Genomic DNA, 24006 nt, shown 5'->3' with positions numbered 1-24006 from the left:
ATTGTTTTCAATGGGAGCTAGTAGTAGATGGGGCTACCCTTTTGAGGGTCCATAACTTTGGACCCTCTGAATAGCATCTCCAAGCTTCTAATGGTCTCATCAGGAGAGATCTTTATTATACCAGCCAGGTTTGGTGAAGTTTGGGTCAGGGGATCCAAAGTTATTGATCCCCAAAGGGGTGCCCCATCCCCCATTGTTTACAATGGAAGCTAATAGTAGATTTTCCATTTCTGATAATATCCCTCTTAAAATCTAAGTTGGGTTACATTTGGGCATACAGATGATGAGGAGGAATCCAGTTTTGGAGGATTTTAACTCTTGTGTTTTAGCTTGGTGGCTGATTGAGCTAAGGTTTTTGTACTTTTAAAGTTATTGTTGATACCATATTGTTCTTGTTGACCCTCTTTTCCACTTACAGAGCTAGTTTACTGTTTTTCTTTGAAATAAATATTCAAAAACATTTAACCTACTGATGCCTCAATTGATGTAATTTTATTGGTATCTATTTTTATTTTTGAAATTTACCAGTAGCTGCTGCATTTCCCACCCTTGACTTATACGTGAGTCAATAAGTTTTCCCAGCTTTTTGTGGTAAAATTAAGTGCCTCGACTTATATGCGGGTCGACTTATACACGAGTATATACGGTATTTTAAATAGATAACTTCTTCAAAAGCAAATAATAGGGTTTGCAAAAATTGCAGCCAATGTGGTATAGTGGGTGGAGAGTTGAGCTAGGATCTGAGAGATCTTCACACGCTCTCCTCACAGGGTTGTTGTGAGGACAAATGGAGGAAAATGATACCAGCCACTTAGGATCCCCATTGGAAAGAAAGGTGGGGCATAAATGAAGTAAGATCAATATATAAATAAGAACATAAAGAAGTAAAATCAATGTATCTTCCACCACACCTGACTCGGATGAGCCCTGAGCGAGGCGAGATTTCGTTCCTGAAGGAGTTCCCAATCTGAGCAGCAGCGAACGGCAGTTTGCCCTGGTTGAACTCCAAGAGGCGCTTGAAGTTCAAGAAGATCCCTTGTGCAGTTTCCGGCCTCAGATACCTTTGAATAAAAAACAGAGCAGAGGACAGTAAAAGGCTTGCTGGGGAGGAAGGAAAACGGCACAGCGAGCAACAGAGCAGATGAATGTTCCTGTTGTCAGGCTCTCGAACGTGGAAATAACAGAGACCGTAGGAAAGTCCTAAAGCAGTTTATTTCTACAACGCGAAGAGTAACAGAAGAAGCTGAATCTAAGCTCTCCCGCTTAGATCCAGCGATTAGATCGTTCAATCCCCCTCCCATTTGATTCCCACCAAATGTGTTTCACAAAGTGTATAACATTTGCACTACAGAGCTTCAAGAAACCTGGGAACGTTCGCACCTTCCCGCAGGAGGGCTGGCGCCAGGGAATTGCCAGGGAGGGGAGAGGGAAACAGGAAAGCATTTACAGGAAACATTTGCAATTCCCACACAGCAAGACCTCTAAACACTGACAGGCATGGACCTGACACCTGTTTTCTCTGTAAGGCGACACGCTTGGCAGTTGAGACATGCAATATCACAGCTAATTCGCAGGCACTCGGCCCGCCTTTCATCCCAAGTGGGAATTGGAGACTTCAGCCTCCCGTCTCCCTCACAGACTCCCTCCTTCACCTGTGTTTGTGAACTGAAGCCCAAGTTCACAGCTCATGGTCTTGCTGCAGCCTATTGAAGAATTGCTGCCTTCTGGAAATTGATTCCACGTTGATCTTAAAATTGGATAACACGACTGACTAGTCCACGAGATGCCAGTCTGAGACCAGGGAAAACCTGGACGTGATGCTGGTCCTCTCTAGGGATCACCAGCAATTATCTGGTTTTACCATAATGTTTCTGATCATTCCTAGACAGGTGGGATATCACTTTCACGTTTTCCCCGGAAATGATGTCACGCTGTCGCTCCCCTGGGCCCCCGTTCCCTTGGGATTCCCTCACAGCCTGCCAGCTATACATAAAACACAAAGAATAGGTTGGGTTTAGCCTTCCCAGTCCGTAGAATAGTGTAGGAAGTTGCTAATAAAACCTCCGTGTAGATTCCAAGAGTTACTCTTTTAGTTTTAAAGTAATTTGCTGCTATTCTTAAATTAATTGATTGTTTTAATGAATTGTTTTAATGAGATTGTTATTATGCATTTTATGGATTGTTGGTGCACAGTATGTTGTGAGCCGCCTCGAGCCCTTTGGGGATGAGGCGGCCTATAAATCCAACCCACCCACCCAACAAATAAATAAATGCTCTTCCCAACAGACATCACGTGCTTCCACGTTGCTCACATTCCACGTGGAAAGCAACACTGGTTTCTCACCCTTTGCCGTACCTTCCCAATCTAACATGAGAAATGACATCTCTGCCCCTGAGAAATTAAGCCCTTTTCTGATGCCAGGCTTAGCACACCAACAACCGTGTCCTTCCACCATCTGAAATGACTGCTGTTTGGGCATGTAATTCCTTCCCTTCCAAGGATTGGAGGAATTCCCCAACATGACACCCGTGGGTTCCATGTTTTCCACTGACACCTTCCTTGGCATTCACCACGGCCAGGCGGGGCTTTTGCCCAAAAAAGCTTCTTACCAGCTGTGCAGATTTTTTAAAGCGTGGCTTTGGCAGCTGCGGCAACCATTTTGTATCTGGCGCCACGTCCTGCAGCAGCCGGTTTGCAGAAGCAGCCACCCCATTTAAGGCCATCAGCGGCATTGGGCCTACGTATCTGAGGGATCGCATCTCCCCGTACTGCCCTACTAGGGCCCTCTGTTTTGCAGAGGAGATCCTACTGGAAATCCCTGGCCCCAAAAAGATCCGGCTGGCCTCAACAAGGGCCAGGGCTTTTACTGCCCTGGCTCCTACCTGGTGGAACAGGCCCCCTTAGGAGACCAGGGCCCTGCGGGACCTACAGAGTTTCCGCAGGGCCTGCAAAATGGACCTGTTCTGCCAGGCATTTGGCCAGCCGGGATGACCATCAGATCCTCATATCACCTAGGTCTCCTGTGAGCGGGAATGGGGTTGGGATAAGTCGCCATCTGTGAATTTTAAATTGTTGTTTACATTCTGTGAATTTAATACTGCATTAGATTGTTTTGTTGTTATATTTATATTTGACACTGATACACACCGCCCTGAGCCCTCCAGGGGAGGGCGGTCTAAAAATGGAATGAAATAAATAAATAAATGAAATAAATTAGCCTGCACACTCCCACACACGCCAGCTGGGTGACCTTGGGCTAGTCACAGCTTCTCGGAGCTCTCTCAGCCCCACCTACCTCACAGGGTGTTTGTTGTGAGGGGGGAATGGCAAGGAGATTGTAAGCCCCTTTGAGTCTCCTGCAGGAGAGAAAGGGGGGATACAAATCCAAACTCTTCTTCTTCTTCTTCTTCTAAATTAGGTAAGAATTCCAAAAGTCCCCACACACTCAAAAAGATCAGGGACTCTAGGTGTAGGGTCCAGACCAATGAGAAGCAAGCTACTTGAAGATGCATTTGGCCGAGGGTCCCAGAATGTGTAACCCTCACGAAGCGCAGAAAGCAGGAGAGAGCGACCCGCGTGCGAAACGTACCCGGGCATGTTTCCTCCGGGGCCAATGGAAGTCTTGAACATCAGGTTGAAAGAGACAGGAGGGCTGAGGTCATTTCCTGTAATGGGGGACTTCACGTTGTAATTCACAAACAGATCCGTCAGCTCTTGCTGGCCGTAGTTGTCCAACTGGAAGGAACAAAGACACGAAGAGAGGATTAGCAAAGTGTGCCAGCAACAAGAGATCCCGCTCATCTCCATTCTGCTGGAACGAGACACGGAGTCCCACAAACCTCTGCAAGGGTAAGAAACAAGGAGGCTACGACAGCATTTGTTTTTCGTAGAAGTAACATGAAAGATATACATGAATGACTTTCTACAAATACATCCAAAGAATTCTTCCAGATGCCACAGAATAACGAGGCTCTGAAACCGGGAACTGCAACGAGGGAAGGAAAAGACGGTGTGGAAAATGAGAATTATAAATTGCTCGCAATCACATGGTGGCTCCTGCGCTCACTGACCAGCCGGAGAGCTGAGCAAACTCGGACACGCTGCAATAGTACACACGGAGCACATATGAAGCTGGTTTCTACTGAATCCCATTCCTGGTCCATCGCAAAACAGCTTGGAGTCAAGCGGCACCTTTAAGACCCACTAAGTTTTATTCTTGTAAAGTTTTTTCAAACTTTTCCCCCTGCTGCTTCCAACCAATATGGCTACGCACCTGAGTCTATCTATCACAGCCGGGTCCCTTCCGCACATCATCATCATCATCATCATCACCACCACCACCATCACCACCAGCACCACCACCACCACCATCATCAATTTAATTTAATATACCGCCCCATCCCCGAAGGGCTCTGGGCGGTGTACAACATAAAACCACAGATAAAAACATCATAACAAGACTTCCATAAATATAATAAAACGGTTGTGTCCTAAGATGGCCTCCCACCTAAACCTAATCCTCCTAGGAGGGGGAGGGAGAGGTAGCGGGTCCTGATGGTATTAAGGACCCACATATCCCAGTAATGGGTCCCGATGATATAGGGGAGGGGGCACACTCAGCGGCTGGTTTCTCCAAAAGCCTGGTGGAACAACTCATGCAGAATATGGCACTTTCAATCCACTTCTGATGCACTTTGCAGCTGGATTTTACTGGGCGGAAGAGCAAAACCCACTTGCAAACAACTGTGAAAGTGGATTGAAAGTGCCTTATTCTGCACGTGTGGAAGGGGCCTTGGGGTGTCTGCTCAAACTGGCATCAGTTCTCCAGAACCCAAGCTAGAGGTCTGCCGCGCCACCTACTGCCCGGTTCTTCTAACAGTCTTCTGCATGCAAAGCAGACGCTCTGCCTCTGAGCCACAAGCCCAGTCGGTGTTCAGGAAGGGGCAGAGGCGCTCCTTAGCTCCTGCACTCCTCTGATCTGGTTATATTCGTGCAGTAGTTCAGGAACCATAGGTGACTTATAGGTGAAAATTCCATTGGAACGAACTTCCTCCTATCTTTTCTCTGTGGATGGTCACAGGGCACTTATTTACAAACGGAGACCAGAGAAGAGGAAAGGGGGCAACCTGGTGTAGGTAGGGTTCATGCCGTTTATGAACCTTGCAAGTTAAAACAAGCACATGAAATGTTGCTCAGAAAGAAACCAGACTGCACTCTGCGACCACCTATTGCCTTCCCGGTTTGGAATCCTTTTGAATCCACACTCTGGGGCGTAAAGCAAACAAGCATCCTATAAACTATAAGAACATAAGAACAAGCCAGCTGGATCAGACCAGAGTCCATCTAGTCCAGCTCTCTGCTACTCGCAGTAGCCCACCAGGTGCCTTTGGGAGCTCACGTGCAGGAGGTGAAAGCAATGGCCTTCTGCTGCTGCTGCTGCTCACGAGCACCTGGTCTGCTAAGGCATTTGCAATCTGAGATCAAGGAGGATCAAGATTGGGAGCCATAGATCGACTTCTCCTCCATAAATCTGTCCAAGCCCTTTTTAAAGCAATCCAGGTTAGTGGTCATCACCACCTCCTGTGGCAGAATATTCCAAACACCCATCACACGTTGCGGGAAGGAGTGTTTCCTTTTATTAGTCCTAATTCTTCCCTCCAGCATTTTCAATGGATGCCCCCTGGTTCTAGTATTGTAAGAAACAGAGAAAAATTTCTCTCTGTCAACATTTTCTATCCCATGCATAATTGTATAGACTTCAATCATATCCCCCCTCAGACGTCTCCTCTCCAAACTAAAGAGTCCCAAACGTCAGTGCTGAAGTGAGATGAGAAGGAAGTTCACAGTTATTCAAGTGGAATGTGGCATCCCAGGCTGCTGTTCCTTCTCCCTCTTAGATTTTAGAAACTTTGGCGCTGCCTCCTCCATTTACCAAGCTGCACACTGACCTGCGTGATCACACCCTCCATCTCGGCCTTTTTCTCAGCTGAGCATTTCTTGTCCGACATCAGCTTCTGTAAATGAGCTGCAAGAGAGGGGGAGGGAGAAGCATCACCAAAACACAAACCATAACAACGGGAGTTGCAGGTTTCAAATCGCATTCTGGGGAACCCCGAGGATCCTGGAAAAAATTGTTCTGGGATTCTCAAGGAGGTCAATAATGGTAGACAGCCTTCTGGAAAGGGTGCCTTGGGAAAGCCAGATTTAGAACTTGCCCTTCCGCCCCCTGAGGTAGCTAAATCAGAATACACACACATACAAAAAGAATCATTATTATTTATATATATTTATATTCTCTCTTGCAGGAGACTCAAAGGGGCTGACAATCTCCTTGCCCTTCCCCCCTCACAACAAACACCCTGTGAGGTAGGTGGGGCTGAGAGAGCTCCGAGAAGCTGTGACTAGCCCAAGGTCACCCAGCTGGCGTGTGTGGGAGTGCCCAGGCTAATCTGAATTCCCCAGATAAGCCTCCACAGCTCATGCGGCAGAGCTGGGAATCAAACCCGGTTCCTCCAGATTAGACACACAAGCTCTTAACCTCCTGCGCCACTGCTGCTCCTAAAACCATTAAAACCATTAAAACATTAAAACCATTAAACCATTAAAACTTACCAAAAATCACTGAAACAAATAAAACCAGAGCTAAAATACATACAAAACATAAAAACAATATTGGGCAAAGCAGAGGGATCACTGAGGGAATGCTAGTGGAAGATGGAAACGGAAGAGGATAGACAATATCCTGTGAAGAGAGTTACAAAATGTTGGTGCCCTCCTACGTTGTCACCCACCTACACTGCAAGAGAGATGAACAACCTAAGTCACAATATCCTCCTCCGCTTCAGGAGACGACTCTGCTTCCATCAACCACAGGAGATCCAATCTCCTAAACAACAGGAGCCTCAATCAAGGCAAGATTTCATTGAATGGGGATACCCAGAATTCCTCCTCTGCCTTACAATACACAAGCACAGCTTTCTTCTTACAAGGGAGGAAGGTAGCTTTGATAGAGCTGACGGCTTGGGGGACCTCAAAACATGCCACTTCCATGCAAATGTGTCAACCTGGGACAACACCTACACTGCAAAATCAAGTTAGAAACTTATTAGGCTATGATGAGGATCCAATTTTGGCTGAAGGTTTTGGAGCATGACAGATCTGCATCAAGAAATTATTCCAGACAGCTTGGACGTACCTTTCAAGAGGTGATCAGCTCGAAAACATTCCCCGTTAACCACATCCTTCACCATGAAGTCTGCAAACTTGTCTACGTGGCCAGAAGTCCTAGAAGAGAAATACGACATTATCAACACAAGAGTCAAGACAAGATCTCCTCTTGTCAATCTGCAGGTGAGGAAAAAAAATCACAGTTATTAAAAATGAGCAATGCTCCTCCAGGCAACTCAATTTATGGCTACCAATCTTGATCCTCCTTCACGTGAATCTGTGGTGATTGTGTTTGGAATATGCCACAGGAGGTGGTGATACACTAACCTGATAGCTTTAAAAGGGGCTTGGACAGATTTATGGAGGAGAAGTCAATTTATGGCTACCAATCTTGATCCTCCTTTCTTCACGTAGTCGTGAGATTGGTGTTTGGAATATGCATACAGGAGGTGGTGATGGCCACTAACCTGGATAGCTTTAAAGGGCTTGGACAGATTTGAGGAGAGAGTGATTTATGGCTACCAATCTTGATACTCGCGGTCACAAAGTTACCGATGCCTTAGCAGACCAGGTGATCGGGAGCAACAGCCGCAGAAGGCCATTGCTTTCACATCCTGCATGTGAGCTCCCAAAGGCACCTGGTGGGCCACTGCGAGTAGCAGAGAGCTGGACTAGATGGACTCTGGTCTGATCCAGCTGGCTTGTTCTTATGTTCTTAATTTGACAGTATATTCACCAGCTTGGTCTAGAAACTTCGAAATTCGACGTGTAGGTTATCTGGGAAGGCTCAAGGCAGATGAAAATACCCTCTCGCATCCAAAATGTAGGAAGAACTCAGGATCAAGGAAACAGAACAAGGTCCCCAAAATAAAACAAAATAAAACCCCAACTGCTGTTGCCCCAAGCAGGCGGCCACTCACTTCAGCACTGGCTCTGGCGTGAGCATGGTGCAGTCGATCTCGAGAATCTGCTCTTCCTGGATGAAATGCTGCCTCCACGCTTGAATTATGTTGTTCTTCAAAGCACAGCCCACAGGACCAAAGTCATAGAGGCCACTCACACCTGCAAAAGACGGGAGGCGTGAACGCACATGGCAACCTTGCAGTCTGGCCTCGCTCCATTCCCTAACTAAGAGTTCGGAATCAATTCAGGGTGTGACTTGGCTTATATTTCAGTTGGTGGCTGTATCCTACATTTGGGATTGCTTGCTAAAGTATCCAGCCTAAAACAAAGAGAATCCACTGTACGGTAACACATCAGAGGTGGGATCCAGCAGGTTCTCACAGGTTCCCGAGAGTAGGTGACTAATTATTGGTGTGTGCCGAGAGGGGGTTACTAAGTGGTGATTTTGCCACGTGATTTTGGCCTTAGTTATGCCCCTCGTCTCAGCAGTAGTGCGCAGAACTTGAAGCAGTCTAGCAGGAGGTGCACCGGCGTGCGTGGCAGCCTGCGCCTGCGTGCATTCGTTTCCCGCCCAAGGACTGGCGCGGCGGCTGCGTCCTTGCCACAGCCCTTTTCCACCTCCGGAATGCCCCACGGGCCCCGAATGCCGTCAACACGCCCCGATAGCGTGCCCCACCCAGCCTCATTGGGGCTCCGCCACAATTTGAATCCCACCACCCTGGGAACCTGTTACTAAAATTTTTGGATCCCACCACTGTAACCCATATTCTGAAGAGCATATCTGGCTCATCAACTGCATACCTCCATAAATAGAAAAGGCCTGATCGTAGAAAAATCTTCGTTTCAGGGTATCTTCCATTTTCGGCCTGTCCACAATATCGTCCTTTGGCTGCAAAGCCAGTTCCTGAGAAACGAAGGAAGGAGAAATTATTAGCTAAAAATGGAGCCAACTCGACTCACGTACTGTACTCAGTGCCGCGTCCAGATGTCTCAGAAGGTTGCAGTGGCCGCCTGCTGGCGTATTTGCCCTCCGTCAGGGTTAAGTGCCCTGAAGAGGGCAAATCTGCTTCCACCTCAGCATCGCCCCCAGTTACGCCATGGCTCGGGGCTCTGATTTACGCCACCCTTTAGGGTCTATGTATCCAAGGGAGGGCTTTCTGGCAGTGGGGAAGGTTTGTTTTATTTTTTGCCCCTCCCTACTGCCAAAAAGCCTGCTGGAGACATCAGGGAGGGCCGGCAGCAGCGTCATCCCCGCCCACCCGGGGCTCTGCCCCAGTAGCAGAGAAGAAATGAGCCCAGGGAAGGGGCTGCCTGGCCTTCTTCTACCAGCAATCATCTCATTCATCATCTTTGAGGGAGGAGGAGGAGGAGGAAGAAGAAGGAGGAAGAGGAGGAGGAGGAAAAGGAGGAGATTGGATTTATATCCCCTTTCTCTCCTGAGCAGGAGACTCAAGAAGGGCTTAGCAGGAGGAGGAGGAGGAGGAGGGAAGAGGAGGGAGTTTGATTTATATCCCCCCTCTCCCTGCACCCAAAGGGCCATAACTTTGCCCCTTCCCCCTCACAAATAAACACCCCGTGAGGTGGGTGGGGGCCGAGAGAGCCCTCAGAAGCTGGGTGGGAGCTGAGAGCTCGGCAAGGTCATCCCAGCCCAAGGTCACCCGTATCTGTGGGGAGTGCACAGGCTAATCTGAATCTCAGATAAGCCTCCACAGTCTGGCAGCAGCAGAGCTCCACAGAATCAAGCACCCGTCTCCTGGGAGTAAGCCAGTTCCTCCAGATTAGATGCGAGGCTGCCTTTAACCTCCTACCACGCCACTACTGCTCCTGCACAAGTGAAGGGAGAGACCGGGCAATAATTGCCCGCATCATGTTTCTCACGCAAGATTTTTTTTAAAGTAGCGGACCGGTGTCCAAAGAAACAGCTATGAAAGAAAGCATAACCCAATTACTGGGGAATAAAAGAATAAAAGAAAAAGCTGAGAAGCGCCAAAGAAGGAATTCTGCGACTCACTTTTGCTTCTAGGATTCTCTTCCGAGTTTTCAACTCGGCAACGGCTCTGTCTACATCCACCTGGGGAGCTTTTTCTTCCTTCAGCTTTCGGACAAGTTCTCCCTAGAAGAGCAGCAGAACAGAACAAATGTAGTTTTAGTTCCAGAAAAACACGAAGGAAAGACTCCTGCAAGAAAAGCTCATCAGTTCCCCGTCATCTGAAAATTCACCAGAGAGCCACAATTTGAAGCAAGGGCTGACCTACCATGGTTTTATTTAAAGGTTCATAGACCACCTTTCCTGGTGGGTCAAGGTGGTTTACAAGTCGCTATTTAAATCATACAACATTATGCCATGCCTGCAGTTGATACCACGTTAAAAACCCTTGGCAAATAAAATGGCCTTGGAGTGCCCTGTCACTTCCTTGGAGAGCCTGTTCCACAAAGTGGGAGCTATAGAGGAGGCGGCATTGGCTCCAGTTAATGACTGGTGGGCCACCTTAAGAAGGAGAAGAGTACACAGAGGCATATGGGAGGCAAAGGCCCTTCAGATATTGGGGTCCAAGGACGCTGAAGGGCTTTAGACAAATGGGCAGGGATGATTGTTGTCAGGTGAGAAGAGAAACAAATTGAAAAACGGCCCCAACCCACCGAGATCAGTTCTTCTCCCCATTCTTCTGAAATCCATTGGTCCATGTATTAGTATGTGGTACTTTCTGTCTGAGTCACGGGATGTTAATGATCTGCTGTTTTTAGATAAAGCTCTATATAGCGCAGTGATGGCGAACCTTTTCAAGACCGAGTGCCCAAATTGCAACCTAAAATCCACTCATTTATCGCAAACTGCCTACACGGCAATTTAACCTGAATACTGAGGTTTTAGTTTAGAAAAAATGGTTGGCTCTGAGGTGTGCGTTACTCAGGAGTAAGCTTAGTGGTAGTCGGTGGCTTTGCTTTGAAGCAACTGTGCAACTCTTCCAACGGTCACTCTTCCATGACCCTAGGAGGGTTTACTCAGGAGCAAGCCCCATTGCCAGCAACCGAACTTACTCCCAGGTGAAGGATCGTGCTTTAGTTCTTCACATGAAAATCAGTGGGGTTTAACAGCGTTTAACAGGGTTACCTACACTGCTTCCCAAAACTAGGTCTTAGGTTTAATGCTAATAATCGAATCCAGCGGTCCAGGCCAGCCTAGATGTTGTGTGTGTATGGGGGGGGGGGGTGACTCTGTTTGCATGTGCCCACAGAGAGGGCTCTGAGTGCCACCTCTGGCACCCGTGCCATAGGTTCGCCACCACTGATATAGCCCATGTTTTCACGGCCTGCAATTAGATAATATTGACAGTTGCTAGGATTTCTCGCCTTATTTACACTCGTGCTCATTCACTTTTTCTCACCCGTTTTTAAACTTGTATTTTGATTGTTTTAATATTACTTTATTCATGTTCCTTTTGTATCATTTTGACTGGTTTGACTGTTACTTTGTGTTCCTTTTGTATCATGTGCAAGATCCCCTGATGAAGCTGCATGCGAAACACGTAGGGTTTTTTTTAAGTTTCCATTCAACACATTTTCATTTTCCCACTGACCCCTAGCATTCAACCTTCTTTCATCTGTTTCAAATAAGCCCTTTTATTAGGGCAAAGTCATGCCCAGCGAACAACGTGTTACAATAAAAAGACTCCAAGAGGTTCAGGGTCTGGCAAAAATGGGGACACTTTTTGGAATGTTGTTTGTATGTATAACTGTCAGAATGTTCCTTCCTGCCCACAAAGAATGGGGCCCTCAAAGAAACTCACACCTTCCTATGGGGAGGGGGAAGCTGTCTTTTGTTAATAGGTCTTTCTCTGCTCTTTCACTTTCCTTTGATGTTTGTAACTGTGGCTAAGTAGAAGCGACCCTGGCGCCTTCTCAGCTGTGACTAGCCCAAGGTCACCCAGCTGGCGTGTGTGGGAGTGTACAGGCTAATCTGAATTCCCCAGATAAGCCTCCACAGCTCAGGCGGCAGAGCTGGGAATCAAGCCCGGTTCCTCCAGATTAGATACACGAGCTCTTAACCTCCTACGCCACTGCAATGTTAGACAAAAGGTACCAAGGATCTTACCTAATGCACAACAAACTTAATATGTCCTAAGGACTACACCAGTCTGAAAAGACTGCCAGTGCTAACGGCTTTGTTTTCACGCTTCACATCTTGCTTCTACCCAGCAATCTGCTGGATTTAAACCCAAATGCATTGTTAAAAGACAATTCTATATGGCTGTTGTGGATTTTCCGGGCTGCGTGGCCGTGGTCAGGTAGTCAGCAACCCTAATGTTTTGCCTGAATCTATGGTCGGCATCTTCAGAGACATGCCTCAGTGAGACTGAAGCACATCTTACAACAACACGACTCTGAAGATGCCGGCCATAGATGTAGCCAAAATGTTAGGAGCAAAAATTACTAGACCACAGCCTCGTAGCCTGGACAATTTACAACAGTCAGTTGATTCCGGACATGAAAGCCTTCAACAATAGGATATTTCTACAGAGTTCATTATCCACTTGCTCCAGAGAACAACATACATCAAGATCAAGCAATCCCAACCTGTCCAAATTGGGCGAGAAAGAAAAATGAATGGTCGTGCGCTTCACAAGGAACTGCTGACTCGGCAAGATTAAAATCGAAAGAACGGAAACCAAGAGCTTTCTTGACTGACCAAGGAAAACCTGCAAGGCTGTGTTTAGTTTAAATGGGAACATTTTTACTCTCACGCAATACAGTCACAGGCTAACGTGGCAAAAGGGACGGAGGGGGCGGAACTAACTGGCTTTAAATGCACAGGGAAACACAAGGAAAGCAAGGAATCTATCGGAAGCAAAATAACCAAGAAAAGAAATCCCAGCAAACTGCCCACTGTCAGAGGGAGGAATTGCGATCATAAATCTGGGGGGAGGTGGTTAAAATAATCACAAGCTACCAGCAGCCTGCACCAATTTCAACAATGACAAAATCCCAGGACCACGGAGGAGAGGTTTAGAAAGTCCCGTTGACCGCAGAAGCGGCTGAAGGAAAACGCTACGGAGCAGCCCCTGATGTGGCGGATTTCTCTGCAGTTTAAGCAGGGGAAGGGAACCACCCCTTGATCGCAGCGTGGCTTATTGCATCAGGCGCCGCTGCAGGAGGAAAACACTGTCCCGCCCAGCATGACCGATCTCTCTCTCCCCCTTCCTGTGTCAAGATCACCCCAGAGAAGGAATTGAAGGCCTTGCTGAATGAAGGAGAACTCAAAGGAAACTTCACTTGGGTCTCTCAGACTGCAGTCTCTTTCCTGATCATGTCATGTCACGTTGTGAGATTGGATGAAGATGACGAAGAGTTTGGATTTATATCCCACCTTTCTCTCCTGTAAGGAGACTCAAGGCATCTTACAAACTCCTTTTCCCTTCCTCTCTCCACAACGGACCCCTGGTGAGGTCAGTGGGGCTGAGAGAGTTCTGAGAGAACTGTGACTAGTCCAAGGTCACCCAGCAGGAATGTAGGAGTGGGGAAACATAGCCTGTGAACCAGATAAGCCTCCGCCACTCTGGTGGAGGTGTAGGGAATCAAACCCGGTTCTCCAGATTAGAATCAATCTGCTCTTAAACCACAATACCGCGTTGGCTCTGATGCTTCTGATGTCATCCCTGACTTTTCTGCATTTCATCCCCATAGAGCGGAAATACTACAAATAAAGGACTTTACAGAGGGATGTTTAAGTTACTGCATTTTTCATGTTTTTTTTTTTTTTTGCTAAGGGGTATCCGCCCCTCATACTCCTGCAAGAGCTAGCTATAATTTCCCTACTAAGAGCTCCCTACTGACAAAATAATAATTCCAAGGTGCTGTAACGATGATCTCACAATCCAACGCTTACCCATCCCATGTTAAGGTAAGGCTGTTCATTCCCTCCATGCAGGCAGCCAAACAAGAATGCCATGTGAACACTGACATGCAAAAGGGATTTTACAAAAATGACCTGTAACAAAAGCCAGTTCATCGGTCAGTCCCTGCATGCTAAGTGTTGCGGCTCAGCTATCAAGTGGAATCCGGCCAAACAGACCCAAAGGGGAAGGGGACATATACAAGAGGCAAGAGGCAAAGGCTCATGCAGGAACCGAACAGATGCGAAAGTCGGGTGTGAAGAGAAACACTTGTTTATACAGAGGGAAGCTGCTACACCCCCATGTTACTTTTGAGCAAACTGCATGCCTAGTGCTTTTAGAAGCAGGGAATAAAAAGGCATCAAGAGATACAAAGATCTCTAAATATATCTCACACAGGCCCTAACTTATAGAAAAAGGAACAGACATAAAAGATTGAGGTCAATGAATGAGGAAGCACAATGACCCAACTCTGTACCGGGAAACCTCTCATCAACCTTTCTCACGGGCCTTTATAGAAAGAGAAAGTAAAGTTCTGGAGATAAGACACTCAAAATTGAGGCCAAGATGGCAATCCCATAGATGTATTTCTAGATTAGTATGCACAGGTTGGGTTTTAAAAAGGTTTGCCCAGTGAAATTGCAGGTATAAATTACAAGGAGAAAGATTCTGAGTGGATATTAGGGGAAAAAATCACAGTAAGAGTTGGACAACAGTAGAATCAGCTACCTAGGGAGGTGGTATGCTCTCCAATCTTTGAATAGCAACTGGACAAACACTTGTCTGGGATGCTTTAAGCTGATCCTGCATTGACCAGAGGGTTGGACTAGGCGGCCCCAACGGTTCCTTTTGACTCTATGATTCTTTGATTCCACATCTCTTTGTGAGCAGAGGGGGGAGATCCTATACGCATCTGGCTACTATGTGAATAAGAGACATAGCTAGAAAAGAGGGAAGCGATCCACTGAATTTGGGGAGAGATCACACGGTATGAGAACTAAAGAGAAACTGTAATAAACTTATTGTTGTAGGTTTTCCAGGCTGGCTGTGGGCGTGGGCTGGTAGGATCTTGTTCCCTAACATTACGCCTACATCTGTGGCTAGCATCTTCACAGTGTGTAGTACACACCTCTCTCTGTGATCCACCTCTGAAAGATGCCAACCACAGATGCAAATAACCGGTCAAAACAAGATAATACCAAACCACATTTCCCACCTTCAGAAAACCCACAACAACCAGCTGAATCCAACCGTGAAAGCCTTCCACAATACATTTTATTAAGCTTAATGTATCGGGAGGTGGAAGCGCTACAGGAAACTCTGTGAAAAGAGTTCAACAGAGGTAAGTGGAGCTCCCAGAACAAGAGCAGAAGAATTCACAGTAGATTTTCATGACAGACAACAAATCCTGATGTAAAAGAGCAAGACAGGTTAGAAGTGCTCTCCTATGGAGTTGAAAGAGGGCAATCAATTAGGGATCTCATTCAAGGGAAATGGAGCATGGCGTGCATATTTAGTTTTTCAGGATAACTGAAAGTTAGCAGAGAGTCAGACTCTGAAAGGCAAACTACCTACTTTGGTATAGATCTATATACTCTTGAGAAGTATATATGGCAACTGGAATCTAGCATTCAGATAAAGGGGCACACAAACTAATCGCAAATTAAACCTTTGCCTGGTACACACCCTGAAGCCCTTCAGAACTCCACACAAATGACCTCAGATCTGCCAGCTAGGATCAGCCTTGGATCTGTTACTTCCTGGTTTTTGAAAATTAGGTTGCTGCATCCAGTCCTTAATCTGCCCCCAAAACTGAAAAGAAAAAGGAGGCAACAGAGCCACAGGCAAAGAGCAGAGGTGAGATGAGGTCAGGCAGCTGTGAGAGCAGAAGGGATCTCCTAACAAGATCCAGAATGCTGAAAGTATAGACCACACACCGATCCATTCTGCCCAATGGGACATTCCAGAGCCCTCTGTATCTTTTCAAGGGGCAATTTTGATCGCCCGAGACGGAAGATCCTGCTACAGCTGTGGTGGCAAGCCCACAACGTGCTTGTCCAAGGTGACCCGCCACGACATTTGGGGTGCCACGTGCCAGCGTTTGCAACCACGACTCTCCCCTTTTCATTCATTTTGGTCATCATTTGTCGTTTCTTTATACACCTGGGTGGCGAACCTTTGGCACGCCAGATGTTATGGACTACAATTCCCATCAGCCCTCACCAGCATGACAATTGGCCATGCTGGCAGAGCTGATGTAAGTGTAGTCCAATCCCTCTGGCGATATAAAGGTTCACTCTATCTCACATTCTGCACGTGACTGGCCTGTCTTTTCCTAAGTAAATGAATGTGCCAGAATTTTTCAATTTATTTGGCAGGGCCCCAAAGGTTTGCCCTGAGGATCCCCCAGGGGCTTCCCAGCCCCCTCCAGCATCTCTGCCTCGACCCAGTTTGGGACGAAGGACAGGCGGAAGGGGGCCAAACAGCGCGGTGATGAATATGGGGGTCCAGGTCCTGGGTTCGAATCCCCACTGCGCCAAGAAGGGGGACTCTGGGCCACCCTCTGTTTCTCCGCAGGCGGGCCAAAGGTATGGGGGTGGCCATGTGGTGTGATGAATGAGAGCCCCCCCCCTGCCCAGCCTCACCTGCTGCCGCACCGCCTGCCTGAGCGGAGCCAGCAGCGCCTCGGCGGCGGGGCCGTCCATGCTGGCGGCGATGCCGGGCGGCGGCCGGGCGGCGCGGGGCTTCGGCGGGGCTGCTGCTGCTGCTGCCGAGGGGCCGCTCGTGTGGAGCGGGGCGCGTCGCGGGAAAGGCCGCCCGTGGAGGCTGAGGAGGAAGAGGCGGCCGATCGGGGCGACGCGGGGGACGCTAAAGGGCCACGGCATGGGGCAGCGGCGGCGCCTGAGGGAAAGGAGGAGGAGGAGGAGGAGGCGGGCGAGGCCCGGCCCCCCGCATGATGAAATCCGCGGCCGGCGCGGCCTCCTCTTCCCGCAGCGGCGCTCTCCCCACCCCGGCGGAGGTGGAGCCCGGCACATTCGACATGGCGCAGGGCGAAGGCCTCGCCCGCCCGGCCTACTAGGCCGCGACGGTTGCCACGGCAACGCGGCCTACTCGCGCCCTCCGTCCGCTGAGGGGCGCTGCAGGCCTGGCCGGGGGCGGAACGGCGGGCCTGCGCCGAACTGTGGGGCTCCCCCCCCCCCTCTCTGTGGGGGATCTCTCAAGGCTTTAGGGTCCCCTTTTATTTTTATTCATTTCTTGGGCTTCTATGTCGCTGGCCTCTGTCGTGTCAGGCGCTGTGCCGGGGACATCCACAACAGGCGCGTCAATCAAAACGCCTCAAACAATAAAACGACAGAGCAAAAACGCCTCTAACGGAGCAAGAAAACCGCATCAAACAATGAAGAAGAAGAAGAAGAAGAGTTTGGATTTATATCCCCCCTTTCTCTCCTGCAGGAGACTCAAAGGGGTTTATAATCTCCTTGCCCTTCCCCCCTCACAACAAACACCCTGTGAGGTAGGTGGGGCTGAGAGAGCTCCGAGAAGCTGTGACTAGCCCAAGGTCACCCAGCTGGCGCGTGTGGGAGTGCACAGGCTTAATCTGAATTCCCCAGATAAGCCCCCCCCCACAGCTCGAAGCTGACAGAGCCAGAATCAAGCCAGGTTCCCCTCAGATTAGGATAGATACGCAGGCTCTTAACCTCCTCACATACTGCTGCTCCTGAATGAAATAATGAAACAACAGAGCAATAAAAGGCAAATCAATAAAAATGCATGAATCAAAACATCAGGGCAAAAATGCATGAAACAATGAAATGACAGCAATAAAAGGTATATCAATAAGAATGCATCAAACAACAAAACGACAGCAATAAAGAGTGCATCCATCAAAACACCTCAACAAAACAACACAGCAAAAACGCCTCCAACGGAGCAAAAAACGCATCAAACATTGAAATGACAGAGCAATAAAAGGCAAATCAATAAAAATGCATGAAACAAAACATCAGGGCAAAAATGCAACAATGAAATGACAGCAATAATGAATGCAACAACGCAATGACAGCAATAAAAGGTATATCAATAAGAATGCATCAAACAACAAAACGACAGCAATAAAGAGTGCATCCATCAGCTAAACAGGCAGCCAACAGGCAAAAAAAAGCATAAAAAAGCGGTGGCTTGACAGAGCAATAAAAAGCAAATCAATAAAAAGGCATGAAACAAAACATCAGGGCAAAAATGCATGAAACAATAAAATGACAGCGATAAAAGGTGTACCAATAAGAATGCATCAAACAACAAAATGACAGCAATAAAGAGTGCATCCATCAAAACACCAACAAAACAACACAGCAAAAACGCCTCAAACGGAGCAAAAAACACATCAAACAATGAAACGACAGCAAAAAAGGTGAATCAATAAAAACACATCAAAAACAATAGAACGACAGAGCAATGGAAGGCATATCAATAAAAGATATATCAAACAATACGACGACAGAGTAATAAATGCAGAGCTGTCTCCCTTTCTATGGGAATTCTTTTGAAACTTTAGGATCCCCAAACGGTATTCCTAGAATAATATATCCAGGGCACCAAACACCTCTCCAAGCTAAATAAAGACTCAGAACAATCTTGAATATTTATTGGGTGAAATTAAACCCCATTAGCCTTTTTTATTATCTGACAAATTGCTGATTTCGATTAGGCAGACAAGAGGCTGCAATTCCTCCATCTGGCCAGTGGCAAAGGTGGCAGCCAAGAGCCATGGATAGCCGGCTCAGCAGTTCCTTCTGGTTGCCACTCACGGTAGCTCAGGGAGAAAAGCACTGGAGACTGTTGGAGTGGTTAGTGTCAGAGCGCTGGACAAGGTTCGAATCCTACTCTGCCAATGAAGCTCACTGGGTGACCATCAGCAGGTTGCACAGTTTCATCCTAATGTTACCTCCCAGAGCCGTTGAGAGGATAAAATGGAGAAGAGGAACTACCTTGGGTGAGAAGTCAGTGAATAAGCACAAAAAATATTGAGTCTGTCTGTGGTTTAGACCCCTTCAATTTGCAAATCGTCGCCTCTGTTTGCAAATTTGGTTGGCTGTTGTACACAACAGACATTGAGGCAAATATTTCATGCCTGTCAGAATCCAGAGGCATGCAGAAAAATACAGGTTTTCCTGCAAAAGGGAGGATCCACCAGACTAGGGAGCCTCCCGCACACGCGGAATAATACACATTCAACCCACGTTCACAATTATTTGAAAGTAGATTTTGCTATTCCGCACAGAAAAACCCAGCTTCAAAGTGCACTGAAAGTGAATTGAAAGTGCATTATTTTGTAGGTGCGGAAGGGGCCCAAGTAGGCCAAATCAACGATGCATGAAAGTTGCCTCCATCCTATTCCTTTCAAAGAGCAGGTATAGCTTCAGCGGGTGAGTGGCAAGCTTCTTTTATTCAGCAGGGGCAAAGAGAAATAAATATACCGTCCCTGTGATGCTGTGCAGAGGAAGGTCATATAGTGTCGCCTGCTCCCACGCGGGGCCTGGAAATCTGGTATTACAATTGATCAGCACGCTACAGAGATCAGTTCCTCTGGAGAACATGGCTGCTTTGGAGGGAGGTGGAGACTCTGGCATTGTACCCTGCTGAGGGTATAACCAGTGGTGGGATCCAAAAATTTTAGTAACAGGTTCCCATGGTGGTGGGATTCAAACTGTGACGTAACGCCAATGGGGCTGAGCGGGGCACGACGGGGGCAGGGGTGGGCATTCGAGGGGCGGGGCGCTGCTGGGCGGGGCTGTGGCAAGGACACAGCCGCTGCACCGGTCCTTGGGCGGGAAACGAATGCACGCAGGCGCAGGCTGCCACGCACGCTGGTGCACCTCCTGCTAGACTGCTTCAAGTTCTGCGCGCTACTGCTGAGAGGAGGGGCATAACTAAGGCAAAAATCACGTGGCAAAATCACCCATTAGTAACCCCCTCTCGGCACACACAAATAATTAGTAACCTACTCTCGGGAACCTGTGAGAACCTGCTGGATCCCCCCTCTGGGTATAACTCTCCAGGTTGCACCCCCAAAGCCTCCAGGTATTTTTCAACCAAGGAGTATTAAAACTTGTCCATAATGAAACCTGGAGGTGAATTTTTCTATGGAGCTAACACCCTAATGTCGCTGTACTTGTCTACGGGGAGAATTTGTCATTCTTTGATTACCAAGCGACATGTTTGGGTCCTTTAAGGAAAGGAATGGGGCATCGTCCTGGTCTCTCTTTCTGCTTCTCCTGCCTTTGAGGAGACATTTAGAAGAGAAGGTGGCATTAAGCTAACCTCTCCACTCTGTCCTGGTGCCACTGATGGATCTCTTTCTCCCTCCCTAGTCTTTAGCGCCGTCACATAGAGCAGATTCCCGCTGTCCTATCCATCATAGCGAGACCGGTCACCTCTTTCTGTTACGTCAATAAATCATTCCCTGCCTAACCGCGTAAATGTTTAGTGGCAGGGGAGAAATTGATATTATGATCATATTGAAAAAGGAAGAGGTTCATGCCAGATTTAATTATCTTTCTAGGGGGTGGTGATTTTTTTTAAAGGCCTGGAGTTCTCCTAAGCTTCCTTCTAATTCTACTTGCTTGTTTGTCCTGCCGAAACCCACCCCCCTCTGCTATTGCCATATATAGGTGGGGCTGGGCAAGTAGAATTAGAAGGAAGCATGTGAGCTCCCAAAGGCACCTGGTGGGCCACTGTGAGTAGCAGAGTGCTGGACTAGATGGACTCTGGTCTGATCCAGCAGGGTAGTTCTTATGTTCTTATAGGTTGGTGATGGTGAACCTTTTCGAGACCGAGTGCTCAAATTGCAACCCAAAACCCACTTATTTATCGCAAAGTGCCAACACGGCAATTTAACCTGAATACTGAAGTTTTGGTTTAGAAAAAACGGTTGGCTCCGAGGCATGTGTTACTTGGGAGTAAGCTTGGTGGTAGTCAGTGGCTTTGCTTTGAAGCAACAGTGCAACTCTTTGAATGGGTGAATCACAACCCTAGGAGGGTTTACTCAGAAGCAAGCCCCATTGCCAGCAACCAAGCTTACTCCCAGATAAAAGACAGCGCTTTAGTTCTTCGCATGAAAATCAGTGGGGTTTAACAGCGCTTAACAGGGTTACCTACACTGCTTTTCCAAAACAAGATCTTAGGTTTAATGCTAATAATCGAGCCCAGCGGCCGAGGCCAGCCTAGATGTGGGGGGGGGGGCATTTCCCCCCACATGACGAACGCTGTTTGCGCGTGCCCACAGAGAGGGCTGTGAGTGCCACCTCTGGCACTCGTGCCATAGGTTCGCCACCACTGTTATAGGTCCAACAGTTCCTGTTTCCTAGACACCTTCCCATTTCTACTTCCAGGCAAATTGTTGTCCATATTTTGAAGACACCTGAGTGAGAATTGATGGAGTTTTCATTTTTGCTTCCCTCCCATTGGGGTCTAGAAGTTACGTCTACAATTTTTCATGGGCTCATTTGGTCCGATGGCCAAGACAACCATAAGGCAGTGGGTTATAATGATCAGAGTGTTGAGCTAGGCCCTGGAAGAGCCAGGTTTCAGTCCCCATTCAGCTGTGATACTCCCTAGGCGAAATTTGACCAGTCACCATCTCTAACCTACCTCATAGGGCTGTTGTGAGGACAAAATGGGAGAGGTGTTTTTTTTAAAAAAGGACTGAATGAAAATGTGTAGATAAAGTTCACTCATGGAACTCCAGGTATGTAATTCTGTACTAAAAACATTGGTCAGTGAAAGCCAGAAATGATATAATGATGATAGGGGCATCACTCTAGGAGCTGCCCAATACCATTGGTTTATCCCAGGGGTAGGGAACCTTTAACACTCAAAGAGCCATTTGGACCAGTTTTGCACGGGAAAAGAAAACATTTGGAGCCGCAAATAATTTTTGACATTTAAAATAAAGATAACACTGTATATATTGGGTTTTTTTACCTTTTACTCCACTCATTCTGAGAAGCGCATGGATGCGTCCACACTGCTGCCTGCAGGGCGGGCAAGGATGAAGCCGGCGGCTCAGCCTCGCCGTCCACTGGGAAAGCGCCCGCCCCGCCCCAATGGGGCGGGCGAGAGGGGAAGCCCGCGGCACGGCCCAGCCCAGCTGTCCACGGGCAGTTGGTGCGCCCGCCCTGCTGCCTGCAGGGCAGGCAAGGATGAAGCTGGCGGCTTGGCTTGTGGAGCCGGAGTGCAAGGGCAGAAGAGCTGCATGCGGCTCTCGAGCCGCAGGTTCCCTACCCCTGGTTTAACCCATAGAGTTTTGGAAAATCCTTTCCAGTGCCATGATGTCACTTCTGGTTTTCGCTGGAAGTGATGCTGTGCATTGGCATGATGCTAACGCACCTGTCCCTGCTCCTAAATCCTTCTGGGGGTTCCAGGTCCCAGTATGGGTCTCTTGATACAGATCACAGTGCCAGCGCGCTGCTTCCTTACAATCGCCCCACGTCCAGGTTCACCTGTCCTGATGGTAACTACTGAAAATACTCAGCTTGGCTATCACAAACAATCAGATCTATTGTGACATTAAACATTCTTGACCTGAAAAAAAATTGAGGAAGCTGCGGATCGCTGCATACATTTGGAGAAGCTGTTTGTGGAAGGTCTTTGTGGGATCAGTGAGAAACAGGAAGTGAGGACTCATCTTCTACAACAGATAATGAAGACGGAGTTCTGAAACAGTGATCCTAAAGACTGCTGAAGTGGGGTTTCAAAAGCACAGGAAGATCCCCATTTAAACATCCTATTCATTTATTCATCCATTATGGTCGTAGACAAGAGATGTAAGCAACCAAAACTCACTCCTCGTCCAGAATTGCCAACAGAACCCCAGAGCCTCATTGCAGTTTTGGAAATGTCCATGGCACTACTCTGTTCTGAACTGATGGGCCACGCTATCTATCCGATTTTATCCCACCATTCGGGCAATGAGTTTATGGGATCAATGAGATTTTCCCCACCAACCCTTTTCATCCTCTGGACCCCTTTGCAATCTGAGACAGAGTGGGGGCGCAATCACAAAATGCCTGCTGCGGGAGATGAAGCCAACCACAACATGTCAGAGAGTGAAAATTGTGCGCTGCTCGAGTAGTGAAGTCTTGAACCCTTCAGGCAGAAGCTCTGTTCAAAAGGATGCTTTCTAATCTGTGCAAGGTGATAAAGTACTTGGCAATGTTGGCAGAAGAATCCAAATATAATCACGACCATGATAACCTTGGTCAAAACTCAGTTGTCGTCAGAAAGACCTTAATTTAAGAGTTTAATGTGATGTAACAATCACATAACAAAGAAAAGTTTTGGGACCAAAGCTCAATGAGACGATGGTTGTGTTACATTAAACTCTTAATTAAGGTCTTTCTGACTACCAGAGGCATGAAGGGGGGGAATGGCGCCCGGGGCAAAAAAAACCCCATGCCCCCCACATCTCACTTACCTTGGGTCGGTGGGAGCCTGCCGTGGGCGCAGAGGTGGGATCCAGCAGGTTCTCACAGGTTCCCGAGAGTAGGTTACTAATTATTTGTGTGTGCCGAGAGGGGGTTACTAATTGATGATTTTTGCCTTAGTTGCACCCCTCCTCTCAGCAGTAGCGCGCAGAACTTGAAGCAGTCTAGCAGGAGGTGCACCGGCGTGCGTGGCAGCCTGCACCTGCGTGCATTCGTTTCCCCGGGCCAATGACTCATGCGCAGCTGCTGAGTCCTTGCCAGCAGTCTCTGCCAAAGAGGAATGCCCCGCTACTTCCAGCATCGCCCGCCACACGCCCGCCGTCGTCCTCCTCGCTTCCAGCCCTATTGGCGCTACACCACAGTTTGAATCCCACCACCATGGGAACCTGTTAATAAAATTTTTGGATCCCACCACTGCGTGGGCCACCCCTCGGCCCAACCCCACCAGGCTGCTCCTTCGGCCGGTGGAGGCTCCACCAGCTGAAGGAGTGGTGGGGCGGGGCTGAGGCGATTCTCCGCCCCCCACATGACCAGCTGCTGTGCACCCAGGGACATGGGA

General features: G+C 48.0%; 1 protein-coding gene across 1 annotated transcript in view; it reads right to left on the bottom strand.

The window, feature by feature from the left end:
• Positions 1 to 16986, bottom strand: part of GARS1 (glycyl-tRNA synthetase 1) — a 31179-nt gene extending 14193 nt beyond the window's left edge. Inside the window, exons 1-8 of the mRNA XM_048511451.1 lie at positions 16608 to 16986; positions 10083 to 10184; positions 8873 to 8975; positions 8089 to 8230; positions 7197 to 7285; positions 5950 to 6026; positions 3591 to 3736; positions 912 to 1061 (exon numbers count right to left, since the gene is read on the bottom strand). Of these exons, the coding sequence (XP_048367408.1) occupies positions 912 to 1061; positions 3591 to 3736; positions 5950 to 6026; positions 7197 to 7285; positions 8089 to 8230; positions 8873 to 8975; positions 10083 to 10184; positions 16608 to 16847 (1049 nt within the window). The 5' untranslated portion in view covers positions 16848 to 16986. The remainder of the gene's footprint in view (positions 1 to 911; positions 1062 to 3590; positions 3737 to 5949; positions 6027 to 7196; positions 7286 to 8088; positions 8231 to 8872; positions 8976 to 10082; positions 10185 to 16607) is intronic.
• Positions 16987 to 24006: the final 7020 nt, after the last annotated feature.

The sequence above is a fragment of the Sphaerodactylus townsendi genome, linkage group LG11 (assembly GCF_021028975.2).
Source record: "Sphaerodactylus townsendi isolate TG3544 linkage group LG11, MPM_Stown_v2.3, whole genome shotgun sequence".
Classification (NCBI taxonomy): domain Eukaryota; kingdom Metazoa; phylum Chordata; class Lepidosauria; order Squamata; family Sphaerodactylidae; genus Sphaerodactylus; species Sphaerodactylus townsendi.
The sequence above is the reverse complement of the archived record's forward strand: the minus strand, read 5'-3'. Positions and strand labels throughout refer to the sequence as shown.